At 37.6% G+C, this 18806-nt stretch overlaps 3 protein-coding genes across 5 annotated transcripts; all 3 read left to right on the top strand.

Moving 5' to 3' along the window:
* LOC119084378 (facilitated trehalose transporter Tret1-like) lies at positions 1-4516 on the top strand. Its single transcript, XM_037194340.1, has 7 exons — positions 1-130; positions 202-434; positions 692-822; positions 3047-3239; positions 3319-3463; positions 3519-3934; positions 3989-4516. Exons 1-7 carry the CDS (start codon positions 67-69, stop codon positions 4190-4192), a joined length of 1386 nt encoding a protein of 461 aa, XP_037050235.1. The 5' UTR covers positions 1-66; the 3' UTR covers positions 4193-4516.
* Positions 4517-6936: 2420 nt separating this feature from the next.
* On the top strand, positions 6937-12512 carry LOC119084371. 2 transcript variants are annotated; one of them, XM_037194322.1, is made up of 4 exons: positions 6939-7123; positions 7192-7374; positions 10418-11717; positions 12218-12512. In XM_037194322.1, the coding sequence occupies exons 2-4, from the start codon at positions 7226-7228 to the stop codon at positions 12509-12511; spliced, it is 1743 nt and encodes a 580-aa protein (XP_037050217.1). In that variant the 5' UTR covers positions 6939-7123; positions 7192-7225; the 3' UTR covers position 12512. The 2 variants fall into 2 exon arrangements, with proteins under 2 accessions (XP_037050215.1, XP_037050217.1); XM_037194320.1 differs by having other exon boundaries at positions 6937-7374.
* A 69-nt stretch (positions 12513-12581) lies between these two features.
* Positions 12582-13738, top strand: LOC119084386. 2 transcript variants are annotated; one of them, XM_037194350.1, is made up of 3 exons: positions 12582-12792; positions 12855-12926; positions 12987-13738. In XM_037194350.1, the coding sequence occupies exons 1-3, from the start codon at positions 12658-12660 to the stop codon at positions 13521-13523; spliced, it is 744 nt and encodes a 247-aa protein (XP_037050245.1). In that variant the 5' UTR covers positions 12582-12657; the 3' UTR covers positions 13524-13738. The 2 variants fall into 2 exon arrangements, with proteins under 2 accessions (XP_037050245.1, XP_037050244.1); XM_037194349.1 differs by having other exon boundaries at positions 12852-12926.
* Positions 13739-18806: the final 5068 nt, after the last annotated feature.

Genomic DNA, 18806 nt, shown 5'->3' with positions numbered 1-18806 from the left:
TCGTAAGTCGATTGAAATAAGTCTCATCAAAAAACAGCACGTGAATAATATACACCCCTAGTGAATATGGATATTTCTGAGAAATTGAATTTTAGCCAAGTAAAATACCAATATATTGCAGTCATTTGCGGTGAAACTGATATTTGTCTAATTGAAGTGTACAAAATCGACTAACATATAAAACGCATTACAATTTTCTAGTGAACTTACTGTCATTTTGTCAAGGATTCAGTATTGGATGGGTCTCGCCGATGTTACAAGTTTATCGGTCAGAAAATAGTCCTCTGGACACTGGACCGATCACATTGCACGAAACAATCTTATTGGCTGTTTTACCAACAGTTAGCGGATTTTTCGGGATAATTTTGTTCTCAATACTATCCAATCACTTGGGGCACATCTTTACAATCACTTTACTTGCTTTTCCAAACACGGTATATGAAGATTAAGTGTGTTTAGCAACGCACTCCTAGCTAAAAAAAATAGGCTGGACAATACTGTCGAAACAGGAAAACAAGCGCTTGTTCTCCTTTTACCATAATTTGAAAGGTAGATGCTATTCGAACAATGTGCGAATATCATTTTCGAATTTGAAACCCGTCCAGTCTAATTTATTGCTGGGATTGTGATGACATTTCACGCTAGGAGTACCTCCAGTGGAGTAGAATGCAATGAGTTTACATTTTTGTAGGCTTTTTTCATCATTTTGCTTGCATCAAATTCGATAAATGTAATTTTGATCGGACGACTGTTAACTGGTATCTCATGGGGAGGAATTCATCTTTGTATTCCGCTATTTGTTGCAGATATAGCACATCCCAGGTAAACTTTGCAGACAATTTTTATGAATCAAACAAAAAGGTTTGCTTTCGACCCATCGTGGTGGAATGTAGGGAAATATGAGCGAATGAGTGGAACGAACGCAATGTTTGAGCGAATGACGGGTGGGCGTGGGCGTGGGCGTGTGCCAGTAGGCGTGGGGTAATCTGGCACACGGTGCTAAAACAACGCATTTTTCAAATACGTAAAATGTGAACTCGCACACCAATTTTCGATACCAACATTTTGTAAAAGGAGTCATTAAGTCAGTGACAGAGCTAAAAAGCATTTTCAGCATTAAACTTGCGCGTAAGAGTTCACCTTTTACGTAGTTCAATATTGCATTCTCTTTGCACCGTGTGCCAGATTCCCCGATATCCCCATATTACTACAAAACAACAAAATTACACACACTTTCGAACATAAAACTATTACGAGACGTCATACATAAACATACTAACAAATTTATATCTAAATGTAACCAATCCAACAACCTTTTGATTTTAAATTTGTTCAACTAACCTAAATTCGTAACCCTAGTGAACCCTAAAATATAGATGTGAAGCCACCATAGGTTAAACACTAAAATCACGTAAAACACTATTATTATACCCTAATCCACACAAAAAACTATGTTAATAAATATCCATTCATTCATTCATAGAGCGAACGACGGGAAAATATGAGCGAATGGTGGAACAGGATTTTCCGTTGTTGTTTCTACCTAGGGTATATCCAAGGTAAATATAGCGAGGAGGTAATGCCATATACAACCGAATCAGATGTGCAGTGGCACGAAAGTTTGCTATAAACGCCATCTCTCCCTGTCTTTAAAATAACAAAATTGCTTAGAAACCTGGGCCATCTGTTTTGTGACAGGCACAAAATTTTGTGAAACACAAGTAAATCTTAGTCAACCATTTAAAAAAAATATGTCAGTGGCAACAAACTATTGTGCTAGGCCGCGCATTACCTCCGCCCATATATTTACCTTGGGTATATCTCACTTACTTACTCACATTTGAAATTTAGCAATAAGCAAAAAGTGACGTGAGTGGGAACAAAAAGTGATGGGAGCAAAAATTGATGTCACCGGAACGAAACTTAAAAGAAAGTATAAGAGAAATAGTTTCGTATTAAGTTTTATCACATACGCGCGATGTTCGGATGTCAAAATTAATTCACTAGAAGTTTAATTCAAAAATTACACTTCAGGTCTATGTTGTTGTCTCGTTTTCGCTTATGTGATAAAATAGAGTACACACTTGTCACTATCAGTCTCGGCAAGCCTCGACTTCTTCGTGACAAGTGTGTAATATATATTATCTGTCTAGAACGATAATCTCCCTCTAGGGAGTTTTTGTTTATCTCGATATATCTGTTCTCGACAGATAAAATATGATATGCACCTATTGCCAGACTGTTATATTGACGTGTAGGCGTTATGACCCACGCCTTCGGCTAGGGCAATAATGTCCTACACGTCAAAATACCAATCTTGGCAACAGGTGCATAATATATATTATATGCTGCCTACTGGGGACGAAAGTTGAAAAATGTAAGCCCAAGGGCCGAAAGTGACAGAAAAATGTAAACCAAAGGGGCGTGGGTTCACATTTTTTTCTTTCGTCCCGCAGTAGGAAGCATATAAAAGTTGTTGCTTTGGCTCTATCTGGTGAGAGAATATGACGTTTTTGGTCAGCCTGACTGAATGAAAAACTTATTTTGTAGACACCAGCGCCAATTTGTTTGAGCGTCAGGAGAACTGGCGGTCCAATGGAATTTCATTTTCAATTTCCCGTTCTCCCCTTCGTAGTTCAAGCCCTTGTGTCAGAAGAAATAGCTCCGTTCGCCAAAAATGTAACTGAGAAAGTCGACTTGCGAAAAAGAAATTTTGTTCCACAACTTTTCACAACCAATCATTAAATGATATCGGAAAAGCTCAAAAAACGTTTTCATGTGTCGGGGCCGAAAATGAGGGAGTTTCGAGATTTTTCTCGGGTTTTCGACCCCTTACATGAAAAATTTTTTGAGTATCTGTTTTGGACGATTGATTTTAGGCACTTTCGCATGTAGCCCTCACTTTGTTCGGGCTACAACTCGCGAAATTGCCTAAAAACAATCGTCCAAAACAGATACACAAATAACTATAAGCGAGCAGATTGACACAAGGGACTGGACCATTCGGTTATGCATACTGTTCCCGTTCAATTTTCCAATTATACAGAATTCGAGGATTCCTTGGCTTACTTTTCAACCTAAGTAATTGTTTCGGTATGCTGGTTGCATATATTTGTGGAGCGTACCTGGACTACGCTCACGTTCCTTGGGTTATACTACCATTTTCAGTAATATTTTTGGTTTTCATGATAATTTTTCCTGAAACTCCAAGCAGTTTGTTGCGACAGAATAGAACGGAGGTATGTGGTAGCGTATAAGCAATATACCGGCATACCGACACTTGGAGTGTCCTGAGACAATTTTGACAATAATTTTTAGGCTGCCAAAAAGTCGATTCAATTTTACAACAATGGGAACGACAGCCACAAGAACGGATTCGATGTGGATGCTGAAATAACTAAGCTACAAATTGTTGTAAACAAACGAGAATTTGACAGACAACAAAGCAGCTGGAAACTAATTTGTAAGTAAAGGTAAATCCCTCCGGTCTCATATGTAAATTCGACATTATTCTTTAGTGAATAGAGAATCGCTGAAGGGATTAGGAACAGGCCTCAGTTTAACAGCAATTGTGGTCTTCAGTGCAGTGCACGCGTTCACCACATACGCGTCGGATTTGTTCACAGCAGCAAATGTCAGTTTTGATGCAAATTTGTCGGCAATCATAGTGGGGATACTGAACTTACTTGGAACGGCCGTTTCCGCTGGATTAATCGATTCGTGGGGTCGTAGGAAACTTTTTGGGCTCTCTAGCACATTGTCTGGTGCTGCTTTAATCGCGTTCGGTATATTTTCGTATATCAACAATCAAGGCTTCGATGTGGCTTCGTTTTACTGGGTACCTGTCACTTGTGTCTCATTTTACATTTTCGTAAGTGCTGCCGGAATGAGGCCCCTTCCTCTCGTTTATACAGCTGAAATACTGCCGTGCAACGCAAGTTCTTTCTATTTTCCGTTGTAGTTTGTATGTTAAGTAGTTAAAATTTAGATTCGACACATCGGTTCCACTATATGCATGCTAGCCTTTACCGTATTCTTCTTGATTTCAAACACAATTTTACCAATCTTTATGGAAATGTGCACACTGCAGACAGTCATGTGGACGTATGGTGGAGTTTGCTTATTTGGCTTGATTTTCACCGTACTTTTTATGGACGAAACGAAAGGAAAGAATTTAAATGATGGAAGTTGATTTTTTGATTTTTAGTAATGCACCCGACCATAGCACTGAACAGCTATGACCAGACGAATATGAGAGTACAATTTAAAGGCATTGAAATTTTAGCATGAATTTGCTTCAGCTATTTTTCAGCTGATCCACCCAAACAATCAAACATTTTTATACGTCTGAGCGTAGCAGCTTCAACCGGATGAACAGTTTTGATTGTATTTGTGGATCAGCTAAAAAAACAGCTAAAGCAGATTCATGCTGCCTCTCACTGCATGCCTTCTTATTGGGGAGTTGTTGTTATGGTTTTTAATCCATATATTTTGTAAATAAATGAAGAAGCTAGTGGAAGAACTAAATTTTTATTTTCTGTCTTGTCATGTGGATACGTGGGTGACAAGGTTCCGGTAAGAATCTTTGCGAAACGAAATATGTGGATTACAAATGCAAACTGGGGATGTCGATAACGTCAGACGTTTACAAGAATCAGTCGTTTAAATCGTGCCGAAGTTGTAGTATATTACTTCCGTAGTTCTAAATTGTTATTTTGGCGAGTGGAAACACCGAACTCTTTTTCGGGTCGAGATATACAGGCAAGGCACTCATCAAAATAGAAATTTGGAACCACTATCGTGATTAGGCAATATGAATGAGAAAGCTGATGAAATACGGCCGTCCATGCTGAAACGTTCGCCTTACTCAAAGGAGTACTATAACTGGTTCCAGTAGAAACAGAAGGTGTAAAGGCGATCGTCTGCTCAGATAGTGAGTCGATTATTAAAGTACTTATACGTCACCGGTTACGACATCGGAACTGATCAAAAAGCTAAAGCTATTACTACTGCACTACCAAAAAATTAATGTGAGTAAATCGTCAATTACCTGACGTAATTGTTTGGAAATTTTTATTTTGTCTTGAAGTGTTTTCTTCCTTGTTTACAACTAAACTACCTAAACAAGAATTTTTGGATGGCATCAAAATGGTCCTGGAAGAATGCTGTTTTCAATTTAATGGTTAATTTTATCGTCAAATTTTTGGTTCGCCATGGGCTCTCCAGCCAGCCCAGTGTTTGCCGATCTGATATTGGAAATTTTAGAAGATACTGTCATCAAGAAATTTGGTTTTAGACTACAATTTTTCTATCGCTATTCACAGTGCCGGACTGGCTCAAAAAAGCCCTTCGGGCGTTGTATGAAGAAATTTTTCAAAAGGCCCTTCGTTGCACTTTATCCATACAAAAATCAAAAGGCCTTTCGGGAATCGCCCGAACGCCCATAGGGCCAGACCGGCACTGGCTATTCACACGGACAGCTATTCACAGCTATTCCAACGGACAAAATTAAAGAGATTATGACTGTGTTCAAACAACAAACACTAGCAATTCACGGTAGAAAAAGAAATTGATGGAAAGATTTCTTTTCTCGAAACCATGTGCATTCGGGAAAATCAAAGTATTAAAACAGATTGATTTCATAAAGTTACTTGGTCCTGTCGTTATTTAAATTTCAAGTCGAACTTACCGATGACCTATAAACGGAACACTGTGCCATTGCTGGCAGAGAAGATTAGAAACTTTAATCGGAAATTTGTACCCTACGGAAATGGTCGAAGAACTTATTAGAGGAAAATAGTCTCAAGAAGTCATTGTTCAGCAAGCTGTGGTTTCGCGAACACAGGCACTACCAAACAGCTTCTGAAAGACCGAATTTACCAGCACAAGTATAAAAGAAACGCTTCAGAGTCGATTTTGTAAAGTACTGTTTAATGATTTGTTATCATTACGAAAGAAATTTGTTACAGCCACTGAAGATGGTCTCAATTTGAGGACGAAATATATCTGGAAAATAAACAATTTGATCTGAGCCATTTTTGACTTTCTATCAAAAAAATTTCGTAGAAGATGGACTCTCAAATTTGATAATTTCATAGTAGGGGAATTCGGTTTTGTGTGTCCCCCGCGTATCTAATAAAATGGCGGTCTGCGTGACCTCCCCAACAGTTTATAGCCTTGCATGAAACCGGTCGATCTTCCTAATTAATTTGGGTAATTGAGGGGGGAGAAGTCAATTTCGTTTCAATTATTATATTTTCTACAATTTTCTCTGATTTCTTAAGAACGCAATTTTTGACATAAATAAACAATGAAAATGCTATACTCAAAATGCAGCCCAATCAAATACAATTTCACTTTAGCAATATAACTTCTTGCAACCAGAGACGGAGTTTTTTTTTTTTGTTCCGAAATAATACGGTCTGATCTTTCACCTACCTTCCAATTCCAAGTGCGTTTTATATGAAATCGGACGATGCAACAGTGTTTCGTAACCGATTACACACACGCAACAGTTGTTTTCGAAAAACAAGTGAACCCTTTCGGAAGAAGATTACGGATTACATTGTAATTTTGATTTTTTACATGCTATTCGTAACAGTCGTCCAGGAGGGACCGTTCGTCAATTCCTTAACGGTAGAATTATCAATTGTCAGTGTCCGTGTCACGCAATATCTGAAACCAATATTGGTATAGTTGGAAAATTAATCTGTCACGCGATCCCGAACCCCTCCCATCCTATTTGCGTAATACGGAGTTAATGAACAGTCCCCAAAATGTGTTTGTGGCTGAGCTAATTTATTGATTATTAACATCTATACAAAACGCCCACATTCGTTCAGTTTTGAATTGCACGAAATGATTAGTACGTCCCTGTAGAATTCATTGTACAGAATTTATGATGACAATATCCTTTCATTACTTTATTGCCATTGAACGGAGCTGCGGAAGCATGTTTTATTAATTTGTGCGCTGTGTGTTCTCCTTTACCGAATCGAAATTAAAAGTTTTCCATTCATCGAACGGTAAACAAAAAAAAAAGTTATAAAAAAGTGGACGCTCCACGGCATATTGTTGTCATTTACAATGTACTTCAACGACCGTAAAGATGTTGATGTATACCGTGCGTATGGTATTAATTATCGCCATTTATTGCGATGGTGTCAATTCAATTAATCAAACCGAATTTAGTGTAAACGCACCCAGTGACACGACCGATGATTTTATGCAAGAAATGATCGTACGCACGGTTTCTATATTGTGTAAGCTGCAACCGAATCTCGTCCATGTGTATCATGATAGAGCTTTACGGACGACGATTGCTGAGGACTTGATACTTTCGCTTGGCAATTGTACTTCACTTATGCTTGTACGGTGAGTAGACGGAAGAGTAGAGTGTATAATCCACTCGTAATTCAAAAAACAGAGATTGTCTCTCCAAGGCTGTATACTTTGGGGAGGTCACGCAGATCGCCATTTTATTAGATACGCGGGAACACACCTTTTCCATACAAACAAATTCACCAAAATTGAATTTGTATGGCGTGGTGAATTTTTTGTATGAAACGTGGTGTGTAACCCGCGTATCTGCATCTGCGTGACCTCCCTAAAGTATACAGCCTTGTGTCTCTCAGGCTTTTGCCGAAATATAATCGGCACTCGAGCAAAGGCTAGACAATATTCCACGATAATTTCTTAGCGAAAAGCATATTGTCTCAGTAAAGGTCGGGTAAATTAAAATGATCGATTATGAAAATAGGACTTAATAACGAGCTTTCGAGCAGTTTGTTTATACAGTGTATTGAGCTTGCGCGCGCATGTTTATTTTCCAAAGTCGAGTTTATTCGTGTGCATTGGAATTGTTTACCAGATAATAAACCTTACAAATGTAATAAAAACAGTTCAAATGGTCGGTATGTAAGACTATACACTACTACTTACTACCATACTTACAAATCGCGATACAGTCAGAATCGATCATTAGACCCGTACGAAGTACTGGGGTCTAATAGGTTTACGCATACGTTTGTAACACGTCGAATTGGACTCCCTGAGTAAGGGGAAACCTATTGTGGTTGTCTAGAGATGCCAAATCAGTGAAAAAAAGGCCGTCTGTCCGCCTGTCTGCACGATAACTTGAGTAAAACGCATCCGATTTTGAAAATTCTTTTTTTCCCGTTTGGTAATGTCAACAGACAGGCTAGGTTCGAAGATGAGTGATTTTGGATCGACCCCTCCCGAGCTGTGGCCCAATAAGGCTTTACGGTTTTTCGAAGATATCTCCGGACATTTAAACGTTACACTTGTAAATGATACGTCAAATAAAAGGTATTTACAATACCGATCGACAAAAAAAAAGTTTATGGAAATCGGTTGACCGACTCGTGAGTTAGACCCCTTGGTGTGAAACAGGCACAGGGCGGCAATCAGTTTTTGCTTGTAGGTCGGCCACATTTGAACATATTTCGTTTTAGCTTTATTAGATAGGTATTGACCGTACCAATCAGGGAAAAAAAAGTTTTTGAAATTATGTTCTCCGGAGCGTGAGCTAGGTCTCTTGCAGTGAGCTCTTATCTGGCTACTCGGCCGTACAGTGAATGTGGAGTATTTTGTCAATATCTCGAGTAAATTTTGACCGAATTTCATGAATTTTTTTTGTTTGAAAGGTATTAACGAATGTAAAGCGTCGGTAAAATTTCCGGTCTCCTAACAAAATGCTGCCGGTGGCCATATTGGATTTTAATAAAAGTGATATATCTTGGGAAAAATGGTACTTAGAGAATGGAAATAATTTGTTATGTGTGTGGGGTGTTTCAGGCATTCCATATATGGACATCTATATATATCTATGTTCACCTATATTGAGCTATATACAGGCATATAGAGCTATATAATAGCATATTCATCTGTGAAATGTTTATTTATAGGTAAATATAGCGGTATATAGCTGTTTAAATAGGAATTTACGAAAGTTGACTTCGTACGGGGCTGTCTATATTGCCTCCGGCAATTTATTTGTATATGATAACAAGGCAAAGAGTGGATAATGCAAGTGATTTTAAACCGCGAATAGCTTTTCAGTAGAGAATGAAGTAAAAGAAATGAAGAGTTTCACAGTAATGTCTTTTGATACAAATAGGTGTTTCGTACGGGTCGGCGTTAGCCATGTTTTTAATTTGAATTAGAGTTTCATTGACATTTACAGAGGCACAGTTTACTTCTGATTGTAAGAACCAAAGTATACAAACATTCAAGGTATTTAATGCAAATGCTCAGTTATGCACGGATCCCTACTTTTAGGTGAATTTATATTGACAGCATTACAAAAATGAATTCACCGGAAAGTCGGGATCCGTAATTACTCTGATGTTGAAAGTTGTGTTCATCTCGTGGAAAAATAGGAAACTCCATCTCGAGCGATTCTATACTGTTAGAATTTTCTATTTTCTTCCCTCGGTAAACAAATAAGAAAATTAGGTCAATTTTCAATGTTAGAAAGTCGAGCGCAAATTTATAAGACTTTGTCCCTCGTACGGGTTAAAGAATGTCTATAAAACCCGCCAGAACCGAAGAGTATGTAGTTTGTTATCGAATATATTCGAAAATATCGAGTAAGTTGAGTAATATATCGAGGCAACGCACTTCAAGCAAAAGTGCTATTAATGACAGCTGTCAAATAGAGTACTATTTTGTATGAAATTTTATCCCCACTCTTTTTACAGTGTAAAATTTTGTATGGAGCACTGTCAAGTTTCAGTACCCTATTTAGAGTACCACTTTTGCTTGAAGTGCGTTGATCGAGTACATTCGAGTCTATCGTGTATAGTCAAGTATAACCGAAGAATATAAAAAAAAAACAAGTGGAGGACGAATGGCGCGGTAGCAAGTGTAAGGGGCAGACCACAGACAATCAGAGTTATTTTGTCGGGAGTTTGTCTGACTTAGAGCCGTTACCAATGGCATTTTTCTTCTTTTATAAAAAGCGCTAAAAAGTGCTTAATTTGCATTCGTTGGGAAAATTAGCCTCCGACACTTTTTTAACCAATCAGAATCGTTGACGGACGATGTACTAAATGAAGAGGTAGAAAGAATTTGAGTGCGCAGTGGCCTTTATGTTTAACTGATTAAAAATGGTGATGAATCATCTTATCTTCTTCATCTTCATGCATGCCTCTTCTATGCCAACAACAAAATCATGAAGACAAACAAATAAAATCGCCTTCACTCGATTTAAATTCGACTATCTTTCTACAAAATAGAAATAAGTTCATTCATAGGTGCTGCTAACCATGTTAATTGAACTGGTAAACTGGCAGAATAGTCATGAAATAAAAAAGTAGTTTCTTCGTGTAAATAGACTAAATCAATTAGCGATTTCAGCTTTGAACACAAAATGTCAGTTTCGTCTTCTTTTCAGATACGAAAAAACCGAAACAAACATCCAACAAGTCGACGACGATGGTGTGAAAATATTTCTCCTTAACATCATTTCACACACAGACGACTTGAACTTGTCGTTCATCCGAAACAACTCCGGCGACAAGCACACATCTCATTTTATCATTTTAGTCGAAAATTCGTTGAACTTGACCGAACCTTGGCTGGTAAAAGTATTCCGAACCTTCTGGGAATACAATCTGCTGAAGGTGCTGGTAGTCTGTGCTCAGCAAAACGAAGTGAACATTTTCACTTACACTCCTTTCGGAAATGATTTCATCCTCAAACTACCCAGGAATGCTGCCACGTACGATGAACTATTTTGGGACAAAACGCACGATTTAAACGGACATCCGTTCAGGGTGTCGTTGTTCCCCGAAAATACTCGAGCCATCTTCAACGATAATGGAAAATTCAGCGGAACCGACGGTTATCTAACCGATGTTGTGATCGAACAAATGAATGCAAAGTTGGTGCTGCAGCCGCCGACCGATGGATATGACATCGGTGAATTTCTGAAGAACGGTTCGTCAACAGGAAGTTTGAATCAGATTATCAGTCGAGCCGTGGACGTTTCGTTCAATACGCGCTTTCTGAGACTGGCCCAATTTCAAGGAAAAGTTCAAATCACCTTCACGAATGGTAGAGATGATGTATGCATTCTGGTGGCGAAGGCTGGTTATGCATCGAATTTTAACAATATTTTCCGTGCATTCTCATCGATCGTTTGGTTGTTTACTCTCATCTCGTTGCTAAGTGCTTCGATTAGCTTCTTCGGCATCTATCGACTGGGAACGAAACAGCCGACCATGGAAAATATTTTCTTCAACTTTTATTCGTGGCATTTGGCGCAACCCATCAACAAACTGCCCGAACGATGGTCGTCCAAGCTGTTGATTGCGTTCTGGATAATTTATTGTTTGCTCATCAATAGTTCGTACGAGGGAAATCTTACCAGCAATTTGGTGCTGCGACCCACTCTACCTGAAATCAATACCATTCGTCAGTTGGAGCAAAGCTCCTTCGAAATCATAACGTTCGGACGGTATGTGGATTTACTGCAAAATTTCTTGAATCAAACCGGAACGTACAATAAGCTAAAGAAACGGATTCGCGGTGTATCAGCAACCGATTTGGCCAAACACATTCAGCAAAACGATGTCCGTTATGCGTATGCCAATAAGTATCACATTAACCAGTACGTTGTGCAGAGTAAGGCTCATGCAATAAATGGAAGGCCTGTTTTCAATCACATGACGGAATGTCCGGTTCCTTATCTAGTACGTATATTTTAGTTGGGTGTATCTTGAAGTTTGAAATTTGTAAAGTCTTAGAATTCGCCCTTATTTCGAATCCAAAACATTCGAACAGTCCACGGTCCAAAAATCACTGACATGCAAGGCATTCCACCACTGCGTCTCGATCTGAGAAAACATTTTATACGGCTTTTGACGATTTGCATTTATAGTCCTTAAAAATACCATTTCTCATCAGGCCATGGCGACAGAAGACTTGATATATACAATGCTTACTATACCAATTTGCTCATGAGCAAGTTTAGGGAATCATATTTGAAATGAAATTTCAACTCATTACCAAACTTGCTCACTCGTAGTCAGTCTGTGGATGTGGTAAAGCTGCCACAGAGCGAACAAAGCAAGGGTTGGCTCTCTCCCCAGCGATCGGCCGTCAGGCAGACATGGAAATGTTCGCACAGACTTTACAAATTCTAAACTTCTTGCCTTCCATGCTTAGAACTTAAATTAACTTACAATTCAAGGTTGCCTATGCAGTTGGCTATGGTAGTCCGTACCTCTATCGTATCAACACGATCTTACGACGGACTCAAGAGAACGGTTTCATTCCATACTGGGACCAGAAAAATGCTCAAACCAGTGCGAAAGCATCAGGAGCAGCAGACGGTGGACCAGTGTCTCTGACAGTGGATCATGTCCTTTCGTCGTTTTACATATTAGCCTTGGGACTTGTTATTGCGGCGATTAGTTTCATTGTTGAATTGATCGAGGCTAAAGTTAAGAGCACCAATTGGTACAATAAATCTAGTAAGAAATAGTGAAGCGATTGAAGTTTTTAACTGTCTATCAGAACTTGTGATATGACTTATTTAAAATTAGTAAGCCTTGGCTCAGCCAGTAGAAGGTTGTCTAAACGTCTGTTGATTTGCTTTCATTTATTTGCTAACATATCCGCCCACAAAAAATGAACAGAAAAGCGAACTCATTCCACCGACCGTATGAGATAATCGAAACAGAAGAGACTGTAACCCGATATTTTGACCCGTCCCATTCCAAAGTTCTGATTAATTCCACAGACAACAGTTGCCAAACGAATTCGGTAAATTGTTTGGGAGCTCGATCAAATAAAAGGATTTTATTGAAATTTTGTTTCTGAAGCAGTGTTGCCGCAAGAGTGGTCCTTCACAAGAACATCACGATCCTAAAATTACCGGGAACGATATCCATCTGCAGGTAGTATAATTTCCGGTAAATTATAGTCGCTGTTAAAGTCGGTATACGGATCGTTTGTAGGCTCTTCATGAAAAGTTTAACAAATTGCGAACGATAATGTCTGAGGTGTCGGAAAAGTTCAAAGAAATCAATTCGGCTACTCTAAGTAAATTTTGCGACGATGTACCTACCGCCGAAGTTGGTGAGAAGAAAAAGCTGCAAGAAAATTTGGATTGTGAGGATCTCAGCAGCAGGGATTGTAATGACATGAATTTCTTTAAATTTGAGAAAGTAAGGGTTAGCATAGACGCGCAATCAGACCATAATGAATCACTAGCGTTCCCAAATCGATTCAAGAGCAAAACCGACTCTGTGCTCAATGAAAATTCGAATGACGTGGATGCTTCTCTATTGAACAGATCTAAAAATCTTCTAATCGATCTAATTGACAATGAACTTCAGCGATTGCAATCAAGTCAACAAACATCATTTCCCGATCAATCAAATCCAGTGCCAAATGGAAAGCTGTTGAAAATGGGGTGTATCGACAGAATTGCTGAGGAATTATCTGTTCTGAAAGGTTTGGAAGTGATCGAGGATACAGATCTCGTTCAGTAAGTTAGGTAAAATTTACTTTCATCTTTGAAAGCGCTGAGATTGGTATTATGGTATTAGGGTCGAAGCTAATCATTGAAATTACAAAATTTAAGTTCTGGGTGGTAGATTGTAAGACTTGCGTCTGTAGTAGTACTTATTGTAACAAATAAAAATGGCAAGACATTAGCTGGAGCTCGTTGTCGATAATAACACAGGACTCAGTTGTTTCTAAAAAGTTCGGATTTTTGACGTGTTTCATTTGATTTGGAGGGATTCTTTTGAATTTCGACTGACCGAAATCGGCGCAATTTATTCCGGAACTTTTTTATATATGCCTAGTTAGGCCTTGGTGCCTAGGCCCCAAAACCAGTCTCAGATATTTTTGTTCTTCCATACCTGGCTGGTTGTAAGTAGCCAAAAGTTGAAAAATTTCGATTTCGGTGAGTCAAAATTCAAAAGAATCCCTCTTGTTAATTTGGGTAGTTACGGAATGTTTGGTGGCTGCACACGATGTATGTACACACTGAATGACTGTTATTATGTAACTCAAATACGACGATTTTGTGTACATATGTCCAACAACCAACAAGAACGCAATATGCGCAATGCGTAAGTCTACAGAACAGACAACGACATAATCATACTGAACATATTTTCACCTTTCATTTCTGTGTGGAATACATTCCAGTTGATACCTACATTCATGTAAAATTATTTGCCTTGGAACACCAGACATTTATGAATATCATGCAGAGTAAAAATTATTGTCGTTCTCGTTACAAACATAACGACCTTCTGTACTCTGATGATAATAAGGTGAGCTATAGCCAGCTGAGCTCCAGTTCTTTTTCATCTGCCTTTTTCAGTATATAAGAAACAAATTTGAATCTTTATACCTTCAATGCTTCGATAGAACCATGACATTCGCGGAGATAAGATTTTTCTTTTGTCACGAAGCACCAAATCATTGAAACTGTAATTGGATTTTGTTAATTTTGGTATCATGTTAAATAATAAGCTCTTAGACCCTTTCATCCGACGAAGCGTTTGTATACAATATCATGAATCATCTTGAACTTTGCGTCAAAGATTTTTTTTTAATTCTTTGTTTTAAAAGCAGTGTCAGTCCATGTAACATTAATATATAATAAAAGAGAATGACCTCCAATGGTCTGTAAACTTTTCAAAAATATTAATAATGAATGTTAGTTACGGCAGCGACTTATGATTTACTAATGTTGTCGTTTTTTCCACATTGAGCCACTCATATGTGGAATTTCACAAAAAACAAGACGAACCAATTTCAGGCGGCAAATTTTCTTTTCCATAATTTTATTTTATGAAACTGCGATTGCATATGAAATGATGAGTGATGTCAAGCGACAAAAGAATGTATAGGCGCAATGGCCGAACAGTCGCGTTCCATAAGCTAACAAACTAGTAAAAAGATTCAAAATTGACCTGCTTTGTTTAGAGACTAACACGCCTCGAAGTATACAAATAATATCTGAGGAAAGTTAGGTATTAACTGATATTTCGCCTAAATGTATGCTAGAATTTTTTTAAGGATTTAAGTCTAATATAATGCCGACGGATTATTATTGATCGCATGTCAACGGATAGAGCATGATCTCAGGAGACCAAAACAGTAATTAGTATTTTAATCGGTTCAATATTTGCTACGCAAAATGAGTTTGGAAACCGTTCGGTTCGTATCCTTTTTCCACACTCTATCGCGTAGCAGATACTGGGCCGATTGAAATACTAATTACTGTTTTGGTGTACTGCTATACGCTGATAACTATTAACTAAAATCTGTCGAGTAAAAATTTAATTATTTTTCTGTTGACACTATGTCCAGCTTTCTGTTAGCTGAATGTGAACTGATATCATTTCTGCGGCGTCACAGAGTCGGAGCGTGAGCTACCGTTATCATTTCTCTGACGGAAAGTCAAAAATCTCAACACTATACATTAAGCAAGGTTATCGTCTAATCGGTGGCGCGAAGTATGAATTTCCATTGTTTACAATGAAACTCCATTCGACATTCTCAATGCCTTATATATGAAAAAGTCCGTCTGGAAAGACTATCGTCCATCAAACGGTTTCGACCATTGCGCATACAGCTACTAACTTAATTATTCAAATGAAGCAAAAACAAAATTTAAATAATTTACGAACCGCACCAAGCAAATTTTTACTTAATCTACCTTTGGTATGATGTAAAAAATAGATATCGCGTGGTTATATCACTGCATTTATCATAATACGAAATATATATATCGAGCTAAAAGCATGTTTTTGTTGTGTGTGACAAAACTTGCAGTGTTGTGGGTACAACGGTGTCGTAGACATACGTAGTAATGTGAAGAAAATATTGGGGTCTGGAAGGTATTGCAGTTAGAGGCAGTGAAATTTCAGCATGAATTTGCTTCAGTTGTTTTTCAGCTGATCCACATAGCCAATCAAAACTGTGTGCGTTTTTACCCCTACTATGCAATGAAAGTATAACCCAGGTATGGTCTATTCATACAAACCTCTCATGAGAGGTGAGTTTGTTTACATGAAATTGCTATGTCCTCCGCTCCATACAAAGTTTGACGTTCGACCATACCTTGTGTTGACGTTCATTGCTACTATGTGCGTGCTTGTAGCAGCTTCAAACAAGTATAAACAGTTTTGATTGAATTTGTGGATCACCTGAAAAATATCTGAAGCAAATTCATGCTAAAATTGTACTGCCTCTGACTGTATAGGAGCAACGAGAAAATCCGTTTAAATGAAAAAAAGATAAACCCACTGACAACGACGCCAAAAATAGACAATAAGCTCTGGTCAGTTTGGTTCATTATATGATAAACAAATGAAGTAATAGATTTTCATGAAACACCAGCTAGCCAGCGATACTTTAAATCGAAAAAGTGAACACTTTACCTTAACACTAGGGTCTCCTTCAAAAAAAAGTTAAAGAGGATGATGATACCAACGAATCAGGATCCCTCATTACTTGTCAACCTATTGTGGAATGAGGACAATCTCTTTTCGTTCAATGGTGGACTATAAGTTGACTGTGTTCTCGCATGTAAATTACACATTCAGAAACTGGTACATGCAGAAAGAGGACATGTCGCATTATGTCGAATTAAAAGAAAACTGAAAATAAATATCTTTGCTTCTTTCTTCAAGCTAAACGATGTAGAATGTGTCTGTGACGATTGATCGAAAAGAATAAAATTAATGTTCTTGTGCCGATTGCGGTCATAAAACCCAACATCCATTTTTCTTATAATTCACTAATGCGACATGTCTCCTTTCTGCATTTAATTATTCAATCCACTTCTGATCGATGTATATGACCGGACAGGTGTTTCGACCGATAAATGACCGAAGACCACACACACCGAACACATGTGAGTTAACATGATAATGGGACTAAAATTATAAATTGCAATAAAAGACACGGCCATCAATAGCCTCTGTTGTTGGTTTTTTCTTCATTTAATTTTTGAAAATAATTTATTTGGGCAAATCGATTCAACAATAAAAATGAATTGCGATGTCTGTCAACATTCGTATAAGTCTATATTTATAATTCCCTTGACTGAAAGTCAGGGTCTTACCCCAGAAAATACCGAAATATGTGGGTGACAAAAAAGTTCACTATGATTGAAAATGTATGAAATGGTATGAAAAACGTTAAATGTGGGTGACAAAAAATCGTTGAAGGCACGATAACTTGAGTAATTCTCAAGCAATTTGGATGAATCTTTTTTTTAAATATGTGGAATTAAAATCTCGAGGCTAAGTTCGAAGATGGGCAATGTGGGACGAAGGATCTGGAAGCTATCCAGGAAAAACAGGATTTTACACTGTTGATTATAGCCTCAATCGAAAAAGATTACTTTGATGAAATTTGATTTGGTTGCGTAGTGTGTGTAAATCGTATAAGTATGTTTTCGATAATGTGCATGAAACAAGTAAAAAGAAAAATTTCGTCAGTACATGCCCAGCCTCTAGCCGGTAAACATCTCTTGTTAGTGAACTGCTAACAAATCTGATAGTTGACTATCAAATTTGATAGTTGACTTACAACTTGATAGTTGACTATCAAATTTGATAGTTGACTAACAACTTGATAGTTAACTATCAAATTTGATAGTTGACTAACAACTTGATAGTTGACTATCAAATTTGATAGTTGACTATCAAATTTGATAGTTGACTAACAACTTGATAGTTGACTAACAACTTGATAGTTGACTATCAAAATTGATAGTTGACTATCAAATTTGATAGTTGACTATCAAATTTGATAGTTGACTATCAAATTTGATAGTTGACTATCAAATTTGATAGTTGACTAACAAATTTAATGCGTCTACTATACCAAAGAAAGATGTTTTTTACTCAATGTCTTACGGCAGAAAAATGCCTGCTATCAAATGAGCACACTATGATTAAAAAGTGTAGGAAATTTTATGTTAAATGTAACCGACATTCTTTGTAGGCAATATAAGATAAGTCATTCTCAACTAATTTCTAAATATTTTTTTTAAATTCATTATTCCAACAATCAAACAAAATATTTTACAACTCCCATACGAGTGTGAAGTTTGCGGCCAGAGCAAAGCGAGGGCCGTAATTCTCACGAGTCGTGATAATTTTATAGAAAAATTCAATTTTACCGATAAAAAATAATAAATTACCGATAGAAATGTGGTACATGTCGCTGGCACCTCTTCAGTAAATCAGTAAAAAAAGGCTTTCCTTCACACTTTGTCGATTTTGGAAATATAAAGCAATGGCGGTTCGTTCCTAGGGACTCCATCCTTCAACGAAATGTAATGAGAAGGCGTTCTGTTCGCTCCTAGGGAATTCATCCTTCTACGAAATGTAATGCAAAGGCGTTCTGTTCGTTCCTAGAGAATTCATCCTTTTACAAAACTTAACGAGAAGGCGTTTTGTTCGTTCCTAGGGAATTCATCCTTCTACGAAATGTAACTTAGAGACGTTTCGTCAATTCTTCACTTTTGTCGCTTTCTGAATCGACAAAAGTGAAGAAACGACAAAAAAAATTAAATTAATTTATCGGTCGTTTATTACCATCCAAATTTTATTCACGATTGAAGGTTTTGTAAATTTAGTAAGTACCGGGGGACTTCCTTTTTTGTACAAAACTGTAAGAGAAGAACATCTATCGCGTTTTTTATTTTTTACCAAAGTAAAAGAGTCCTCTCATCGTTCCACATTCGTAAAACTTCGCATCTACTCTGATTAAATTTGACAAAATGGCAATCAAACAGA

The sequence above is a fragment of the Bradysia coprophila genome, unplaced genomic scaffold (assembly GCF_014529535.1).
Source record: "Bradysia coprophila strain Holo2 unplaced genomic scaffold, BU_Bcop_v1 contig_732, whole genome shotgun sequence".
In the NCBI taxonomy this organism is placed as follows: domain Eukaryota; kingdom Metazoa; phylum Arthropoda; class Insecta; order Diptera; family Sciaridae; genus Bradysia; species Bradysia coprophila.
This window is presented reverse-complemented; position numbering and strand designations above follow the sequence as displayed.